Here is a 10,187-nt window from a genome sequence, read left to right as displayed (position 1 = left end):
GCCCTATCAGTCGGCCTGGAGGCTCCGAGGCGTGTGGATGTGTCGCTCCCGCTGGTCAGAGATGAGGTTAGTCATGTTACCACATTGTTCTGTAGTTACTATAGAGGTGTGTGGATTACTATGGGGTGTGTTCATTATTATGGGATTACTATGGAGTGTGTTCATTATTATAGGATTACTATGGGGTGTGTTCATTATTAGAGGATTACTATGGGGTGTGCTCATCATTATGGGATTACTATGGGGTGTGTTCATTATTATAGGATTACTATGGGGTGTGTTCATTATTAGGGGGATTACTATGGGGTGTGTTGGGTGCTATGGGAGTATTGATTGTTAAGATGGGTGTTAAGATCAACACAATACGTGTGTTGATTGTTAGGAGATTACTATGGGCGTGTTGTTTGTTAAGGTGTTACTATGGGTGCATGGATTATTAGGGTATTACTATGGGTGTGTGTTGATTATTAGGGTATTACTATGGGTGTGTGTTGATTATTAGGGTATTACTATGGGTGTGTTGATTATTTTGGGATTACTATGGGTGTGTGTTGATTGTTAGCGGTTACTATGGATGTTTGTTGGATTGTTAGGGGATTACTATGGGTATGTTTTGATTGTTAGGGATTACTTAGGTGGGTATTGATTGTTAGGTGATTACTGTGGGTGTGTTGGTTATTATCGGATTACTATAGGTGTGTTGATTGTTAGGGGATTACTATGGGTGTGTTAATTGTTAGTGTTACTATAGGTGTGCTGATAGATAAGGTGACCCCTGACCACTCCCAGCTTCCTCATGACCGCAGATTACTCCACCTTCCTCATGACCCCAGACGACCCCCACCTTCATGACCCCAGACGACCCCCACCTTCCTCATGACCCCAGACGACCCCCACCTTCATGACCCCAGACGACCCCACCTTCCTCATGACCCCAGACGACCCCCACCTTCATGACCCCAGACGACCCCCACCTTCATGACCCCAGACGACCCCCACCTTCCTCATGACCCCAGACGACCCCATCTTGTTCATAACCCCAGACGACCCCCCACCTTCTTCATGACTACAGACGACCCACACCTTCCTCATGACCCCAGACGACCCCACCTTCCTCATGACCCCAGACGACCCCCCACCTTCCTCATGACCCCAGACGACCCCCACCTTCTTCATGACCCCAGACGACCCCCACCTTCCTCATGACCCCAGACGACCCCCCACCTTCCTCATGACCCTAGACGACCCCATCTTCTTCATGACCCCAGACGACCTCCACCTTCCTCATGACCCCAGACGACCCCCACCTTCCTCATGACTCCAGACGACCCCCACCTTCCTCATGGCCCCAGACGACCCCCACCTTCTTCATGACCACAGACGACCCCACCTTCCTCATGACCCCTGACGACCCCCACATTTTTCATGACCCCAGACGACCCCATCTTCATGACCCCAGACGACCTCCACCTTCCTCATGACCCCAGACGACCCCCACCTCCCGCATGACCCCAGACGACCCCCCACCTTCCTCATGACCCCAGACGACCCCCACCTTCCTCATGACCAAAGACGACCCCCCCTTCCTCATGACCCCAGTCGACCCCCACCTTTCTCAGGACCCCAGACGACCCCCACCTTCCTCATGACCCCAGACGACCCCCACCTTCTTCATGACCCCAGACGACCCCACCTTCCTAATAACCCCAGACGACCCCCACCTTCCTCGTGACCCCAGACGACTCCCACCTTCCTCATGACCCCCACCTTCCTAATGACCCCAGACGACCCCCACCTTCCTAATAACCCCAGATGACCCCCACCTTCCTAATGACCCCAGACGACCCCCACCTTCCTAATAACCCCAGATGACCCCCACCTTTCTAATGACCCCAGACGACCCTCACCTTCCTCATGACCCCAGACGACCCCACCTTCCTCATGACCCCAGACGACACCCACCTTCCTCATGACCCCAAACGACCCCCCACCTTCTTCATGACCTGAGACGACCCCACTTTCCTCATGACCTGACACGACCCCCCACCTTCCTCACGACCCCAGACGACCCCCACCTTCCTCATGACCCCAGACGACCCCAACCTTCCTCATGACCCCAACTTCCTCATGACCTGAGACGACCCCCACCTTCCTCATGACCCCAACTTCCTCATGACCCCAGACGACCCCCACCTTCCTCATGACCCCAACTTCCTCATGACCTGAGACGACCCCCACCTTCCTCATGACCCCATATGACCCCAGCTTCCTCATTTACCTTGCACCATGAGTTACAAGGGAGACAACTTCTTGCCTCTAACTCGCCCACTTGCCTTATAAGGGCTCCTGAACCAGTTGGTAAGCAGTTAGGGTAAGTGACCTCGCCTGTCACCGCCTCCAGGAACGGGGCCCCGCCAATCCTAACAGATGGAAGTCTACAAACATTAACTAATAGCTTTAATATAAAAATAGATATTGGAGTATTAAGTTATTAGTAATTTTTTTAATTAAATAACAACTAGTTAGTGTATGAATGCTACAAGTTAGTAAGGAAGAGCTAAACCAGTTATGACGAGCCGGTAGGATGATGTGAGATCTGTGAGAGAAACAAAATACTCTCAGGCAGCAGTCAATGAAATGCGGGTTGTGACATAAGAGATGCCCAAGAAATTTGTAAAAAAGAATCCAAGATAGACTGCTTGAAGCGTTCATCAAAGAGCAAGCCGAAGGCAAACACCTTTTGCCCTTCCACTGCATAAACTGCAAAACTCGGATTGCAAGAGCCTGTTCAATGAACCCAACACTGCCATGAAGAATACGGACGAGAGAAATGCGAAGTTTTAGTTTAGTTCATTTATTATGCACCCTATACCCATCATGTGGGCGGTAATGGAAAGGGTTACAGAGGCACATAATGGGCCCGGAGACTGAACCCCACAATTCATTTAGCTAAAGAAGTTACAATCTTGATGAGCTAGTTACAAAATTCATTATAAGTCGTCTCATCATAAACGGATTCGAGATCGACCACAAGTACATACGAAGGAAATGAAAAATATTGAAGACATAATAAAAGAGGCTTCAGTAGGTCAGACAGTAGTAAGGGACTACAGGAGGGCCAGGAAGCTGAAGTGAACCTGTTTATACATTTACAACACTTGAATAATAGCAACCATCTAGGCAGGATTCCCGATGGTCAAATCAGGTGAATCCCTGAGGGTGAGACACTCAGGTTAACCCTGAGTGTGAGACACTCAGGTGAACCCTGAGGGGTGAGACACTCAGGTTAACCCTGAGGGTGAGACACTCAAGTTAACCCTGAGTGTGAGACTCAGGTGAACCCTGAGGGTGAGACACTCAGGTGAACCCTGAGGGTGAGACACTCAGGTGATCCCTGAGGGTGAGACACTCAGGTGAACCCTGAGGGTGAGACACTCAGGTGAACCCTGAGGGTGAGACACTCAGTGTGAAACCCTGAGGGTGAGGACACTCAGGTTAACCCTGAGGGTGAGACACTCAGGTTAACCCTGAGGGTGAGACACTCAGGTTAACCCTGAGGGTGAGACACTCAGGTTAACCCTGAGGGTGAGACACTCAGGTTAACCCTGAGGGTGAGACACTCAGGTTAACCCTGAGGGTGAGACACTCAGGTTAACCCTGAGGGTGAGACACTCAGGTTAACCCTGAGGGTGAGGACACTCAGGTTAACCCTGAGGGTGAGACACTCAGGTTAACCCTGAGGGTGAGACACTCAGGTTAACCCTGAGGGTGAGACACTCAGGTTAACCCTGAGGGTGAGACACTCAGGTTAACCCTGAGGGTGAGACACTCAGGTTAACCCTGAGGGTGAGACACTCAGGTTAACCCTGAGGGTGAGACACTCAGGTTAACCCTGAGGGTGAGACACTCAGGTTAACCCTGAGGGTGAGACACTCAGGTTAACCCTTGAGGGAGAGGACACTCAGGTTAACCCTGAGGGGTGAGACACTCAGGTTAACCCTGAGGGTGAGACACTCAGGTTAACCCTGAGGGTGAGACACTCAGGTTAACCCTGAGGGTGAGACACTCAGGTTAACCCTGAGGGTGAGACACTCAGGTAACCCTGAGGGTGAGACACTCAGGTTAACCCTGAGGGTGAGACACTCAGGTTAAACCCTGAGGGTGAGACACTCAGGTGAACCCTGAGGGTGAGACACTCAGGTGAAACCCTGAGGGTGAGACACTCAGGTGAACCCTGAGGGTGAGACACTCAGGTGAACCCTGAGGGTGAGACACTCAGGTGAACCCTGAGGGTGAGACACTCAGGTGAACCCTGAGGGTGAGACACTCAGGTGAACACTGAGGGTGAGACACTCAGGTGAACACTGAGGGTGAGACACTCAGGTTTACCCTGAGGGTGAGACACTCAGGTGAACCCTGAGGGTGAGACACTCAGGTGAACCTGAGGGTGAGACACTCAGGTGAACCCTGAGGGTGAGACACTCAGGTGAACCCTGAGGGTGAGACACTCAGGTGAACCCTGAGGGTGAGACACTCAGGTGAACCCTGAGGGTGGAGACACTCAGGTGAACCCTGAGGGGTGAGACACTCAGGTGAACCCTGAGGGTGAGACACTCAGGTGAACCCTGAGGTGAGACACTCAGGTGAACCCTGAGGGTGAGACACTCAGGTGAACCCTGAGGGTGAGACACTCAGGTGGAACCCTGAGGGTGAGACACTCAGGTGAACCCTGAGGGTGAGACACTCAGGTGAACCCTGAGGGTGAGGACACTCAGGTGAACCCCTGAGGGTGAGACACTCAGGTGAACCCTGAGGGTGAGACACTCAGGTGAGCCCTGAGGGTGAGACACTCAGAAGAACACACTGAATGCCGGCGGAGTTAACAACAAGGGCTTGGAATCCCTGGAGAATGAATCAGAAGGGAAGGGAACTATCAGGAGAAAGCACCAAGCAGTTATGACTGTATAAGACTTGGAAGGTCGGGGATTTGAACGCCAACCTGCATAAAGCGAGAGGAAACCTCATTTAAGGAACGTTGCACAAGAAGAAGACTAGCACGATCAGCAAATCTTTGAGACAACGATAGTAGTACTGATAGACTTGGAGAACGTTCTAAGTATTTCGCAAGTAGGGAAAATGATCATCCCTGCATCAGTTCATCTGATGTAGGGGAACTATCCTCACATGAACGACGCTTCTAAGCGCCGAAATTCTGGGATGCACTTCCTGGGGATGTGTGTGTGTGTGTGTGTGTGTGTGTGTGTGTGTGTGTGTGTGTGTGTGTGTGTGTGTGTACTCACCTATTTATACTCACCTATTTGTGCTTGCGGGGGTTGAGCTTTGGCTCTTTGGTCCCGTCTCTCAACTGTCAATCAACTGGTGTACAGATTCCTGAGCCTACTGGGCTCTATCATATCTACATTTAAAACTGTGTATGGAGTCAGATTCCACCACATCACTGCCTAATGCATTCCATCCGTTAACTACTCTGACACTGAAAAAGTTCCTTCTAACGTCTCTGTGGCTCATGTGGGTACTCAGTTTCCACTTTGTGTCCCCTTGTTCGCGTCCCACCAGTGTTGAATACATTCATCCTTGTTTACCCGGTCGATTCCTCTGAGGATTTTGTAGGTTGTGATCATGGTCTCCCCTTACTCTTCTGTCTTCCAGTGTCGTAAGGTGCATTTCCCGCAGCCTTTCCTCGTAAGTCATGCCTCTCAGTTCTGGGACTAGTCTAGTGCATACCTTTGGACTTTTTCCAGCTTCGTCTTGTGCTTGAACAAGGTACGGGCTCCATGCTGGGGCCGCATACTTCAGGATTGGTCTTACATATGTGGTGTACAAGATTCTGAATGATTCCTTACACAGGTTCCTGAACGCTGTTCTGATGTTAGCCAGCCTCGCATATGCCGCTGACGTTATTCTTTTTATGTGGACTTCAGGAGACAGATTTGGTGTGATATCAACTCCTAGATCTTTCTCTCTGTTCGTTTCATTAGGTACTTCATCTCCTATTCTGTATCCTGTGTCTTACCACCTATTTCCACTGCCTAGTTTCATTACTTTGCATTTACTCGGGTTGAACTTCAACAGCCATTTGTTGGACCATTCACTCAGTCTGTCTAGGTCATCTTGTAGCCTCCTACTATCGTCCTCTGTTTCAATCCTCCTCATAATTTTTGCATCATCGGCAAACATTGAGAGAAACGATTCTATACCCTCTGGGAGATCATTTACATATATCAGAAACAGTATAGGTCCAAGGACTGACCCCTGCGGGACTCCACTCGTAACGTCTCGCCAATCTGAGACCTCACCCCTCACACTGACTCGTTGTCTCCTGTTGCTTAGGTACTCCTGTATCCAACGGAGTACCTTCCCTTTCACTCCAGCCTGCATCTCCAGCCTTTTCACTAGCCTCTTGTGTGGCACTGTATCAAAGGCTTTCTGGACATCCAAAATATGCAGTCTGCACACCCTTTCTTTCTTGCCTTATTTTTGTTGCCTGGTCGTAGAATTCAAGTAACCCTGTGAGGCAGGACCTGCCATCCCTGAATCCATGTTGATGCTGTGTTACAAAGTTCTTTCGCTCTAGGTGCTCCACTAGCTTTCTTCGTGTGTGTGTGTGTGTGTGTGTGTGTGTGTGTGTGTGTGTGTGTGTGTGTGTGTGTGTGTGTGTGTGTGTATGTGTGTGTGTGTGTGTGTATGTGTGTGCGTGTGTAAGAGAAATATATGTAGTAGCCATAAAAGTAGAAAAATTAATTGGTTAGAAAGGCGGGGTCCAAGAGCTAATAACTCGATTCTGCAGATACAAAACAATATAAAGTTTTATTATAAGCATGAACGTCGCCTCTCGAGGTGGTAACCTCTTCAGATGAGGAGGTTGCCTTGCGATGATTTCGGGGCTCAACGTACCCGCGGCCCGGTCTTGAGAGAGAGAGCGAGAGAGAGATGATTGATTGATGATGAAGATTAAACCACCCAAAAAGGTGGCACGAGCATGAATAGCCCGTAAGTGGTGGCCCTTTTGAGCCATTACCAGTATCAATAGCTGATACTGGAGATCTGTGGAGGTGCGACTGCACCCTGCGTGACAGGAGATGTCTCCAGTGAGAGAGAGAGAGCGATAGAGAGATAGCGATAGAGAGCGATAGAGAGAGAGAGAGAGAGAGAGAGAGAGAGAGAGAGAGAGATGAGAGAGAGAGAGAGCGATAGAGAGAGAGAGACGAGAGAGTGAGAGAGAGAGAGAGAAGAGAGAGAGAGACAGAGAGGAGAGAGAGGAGAGAGAGACGAGAGAGAGAGGAGAGGAGAGAGAGAGAGAGAGAGAGAGTGTGAGAGAGGTCATTGTCTTTATACCCTGGAACTAGACATGGGCGAGGCTCCCAACGTATGATCAACATGCAGGTGTTGCCTCTGTGACGTCACTCATGCCGCAAATACCTACCTTTAATACCTGCCTCGAACACCTGACATCATCAACACTACAATGGCTTTGAAACTAAAGAAAAGATTATCCTGTTAAGTCTTGAACGCAAGGATTGTCGACATTAACATCCCACAATACTGGTTGTAATGTGTGCTTGTGTCAATAACGTGTTACAATCATTTGATTGTTTCAATCACGTGAAACAATCAAATTATTGTAACAAGTGATTGAAACAATCAAATGATTGTAACACGTTTACTGACAAATTCACACACATTACAGCCAGTATTGTGGGATGTTAATGTGGACAATTACAATCATTTGGTTGTCTCAATCACGTGTTACAATCATGTGATTGCTTCATTCACATATTACAATCATGTATTTGCTTCAAGCACGTATTAAAATCATGTGATTGTTTAAATCACGTATTACAATCCTGTGATTGCTTCAATCCCGGTTTATATTTCAATCCCGGTTTATAATCATATGATTGCTTTACTCTTGTATTACAATCCCGTGATTGCTTCAATCAGGTATAACAATCGTATGAATGATTCAATCACTTATTACAATCATGTGATTTCTTCAATAACGTATTACAATCCCGTGATTGCTTCAATCACGTATTAATACCTCAATTTGGTATACAAATGAGGCTTCACAGGATACCTTGAAGTTATCTTGAGATGATTTTGGGGCTTAGCGTCCCCGCGGCCCGGTCCTTGACCAGGCCTCCTTTTTGTTACACACCCCAGGAAGCAGCCCGTAGCAGCTGTCTAACTCCCAGATTCTTATTTACTGCTAGGTAACAGGGGCATTAGGGTAAAAGAAACATTTTGCCCATTTAGTCTCCGCCTCCACCGGGGATCGAACCCGGAACCTCAGGTCTACGAATCCGAAGCGCTGTCCACCCAGCTGTCAGGCGCCCAGTCAGCAATCAGGTGAGGACAATGAGTCCACAGTCTTTGTTAGAGGAAACAGAAGATTTATCAACATTTCTACTATGTACTGCTCTCTTGATACAAAGCTTATTTGCACTTGGAAGGGGTCAGGATAAGGATTTGGGATGGGGCGAGGGAAAAAGGAATGGTGCCCAACCAATTGGACGGTCAGGGATTGAACGTCCAGCCTAAGTGGTTGGTCAAGAGAAAGTGCCAAGCCAGTTTGACTATAAAGAGTTGGAAGAGATCGACATGAGCACAAGCAGCTGGGTTATTAAGACAGAAGCTGGGATATGAGAACAAGGAGCACATATAGGAGGACAAGAAACTGGGATATGTGAAAAAGTAGCAGAGATATAAGAACAAGGAGCTGGGATATGAGAACAAGGACCTGGGATATGGGAACGAGGAGCAGGAATACGAGGACAAGGGCTGGTATATGAGTAAAAGTAGCTGGGATATGAGGACAAGGAGCTGGAATACGAGGACAAAGAGGTGGGAAAAGAACACAAAGGCCTGGGATATGAGAACAAGAAGCTGGCATATGAGGACAAGGTGCTGGAATATGAAAACAAGGAGCTGGTGTATGAGGAAAAAAAGCTGGATATGAGGACAAGGAGTTAAGATATGAGGAAAAGGAGCACGAAAATGAGGGCAATGAGCAGGAATATGAGGACAAGGTACTGAAATATGAGAACAAGGTGTTGGGATATGAGAAAAGAAGCTGGGATATGAGGACTAGAAGCTGGGATATGAGGACAAAAAAAGCTGAGATATGCGGACAAGGAGCAGGGATGTGAGGACACGGAGCTGGGATATGAGAACAAGGTGTTGGGATATGAGGACAAGGAGCATAGATATGAGGAAAAGGAGCTGGGATATGAGGACAAGGAACTGGGATATGAGAACTAGGAGCTGGGATATCAGGGAAAAAGAGCTGGGATATGAGGACAAGGGTTGGTATATTAGGACGACGAGCAGGAATATGAAGACAGGCAACAGGGATTTGAGGACAAGGGGTTGTGGTATGAGGACAAGGGGCTAAGATATGAGGACAAGGAGCTGGGATATGACAAAAAGGAGCTGGGAAATGATGACATGAATCTAGGATATGAGGTCAAGGAGCTGGGATATGAAGACAAGGAGGTGGTACATATGAGGCAAAGAGCTGGGACATGAAAACAAAGAGCTGGGATATGAGGACAAGGAGCTGGGATATGACGACAAAGGGCTGGGATATGAGACAGTGTGTAGGGATATGAGCACAAGGAGCTGGGATAAGAGGGCAAGAAGCTGGGATGTGAGGAGAAGGAGCTGGGATATGAGGACAAGGAGCTGGGATATGAAGAAAAGATCGGATATAAAGCTAGCAAATGAGAACGAGCTGGGATATGAAGAGAAGGAGCTGGTAATAGAGGACAAGAAGCTGGGACATGAAGACAAAAAAGCAGGGATATGAGGACAAGGGACTGGGTTATGAGAATTAGGAGCTGAGACGTGTGGACAAGGAGCTGGGACGTGTGGACAAGGAGCTAGGATATGAGGACAAAGAGCTGGGATATAAAAACAAGGAGCTGGAACATGAGAAGGAGTCAGGAAAAGGGGACAATGAGCGGGGATATGAGGACAAGGGGTTGGGGTATGAGGACAATGAGCAGGGATATGAGGTCAAGGAGCTAGGATATGGAGACAATGAGCTGTAACGTGAGGAGGAGCTGGGACATGAAAATAAGGAGAGGGGATATAAGCACAAGGAGCTGTGTATGTGATCAATGAACATGGATAAGGGAACAAAGAGCTGGGATATGAGGAGAAGG

General features: G+C 48.5%; 1 protein-coding gene across 1 annotated transcript in view; it reads left to right on the top strand.

The window, feature by feature from the left end:
• The first annotated feature begins 15 nt into the window (after positions 1–15).
• The window catches only part of LOC123771386 (lysozyme C), a 62,941-nt gene continuing 52,769 nt past the window's right edge, over positions 16–10,187 (top strand). Inside the window, exon 1 of the mRNA XM_045763894.2 lies at positions 16–66. Coding sequence (XP_045619850.1) covers positions 38–66 — 29 coding nt within the window. The 5' untranslated portion in view covers positions 16–37. The remainder of the gene's footprint in view (positions 67–10,187) is intronic.

The sequence above is a fragment of the Procambarus clarkii genome, chromosome 54, assembly GCF_040958095.1.
Source record: "Procambarus clarkii isolate CNS0578487 chromosome 54, FALCON_Pclarkii_2.0, whole genome shotgun sequence".
Classification (NCBI taxonomy): domain Eukaryota; kingdom Metazoa; phylum Arthropoda; class Malacostraca; order Decapoda; family Cambaridae; genus Procambarus; species Procambarus clarkii.
Note: the sequence above shows the minus strand (reverse complement) of the source record. Positions and strands in the feature narration are given on the sequence as shown.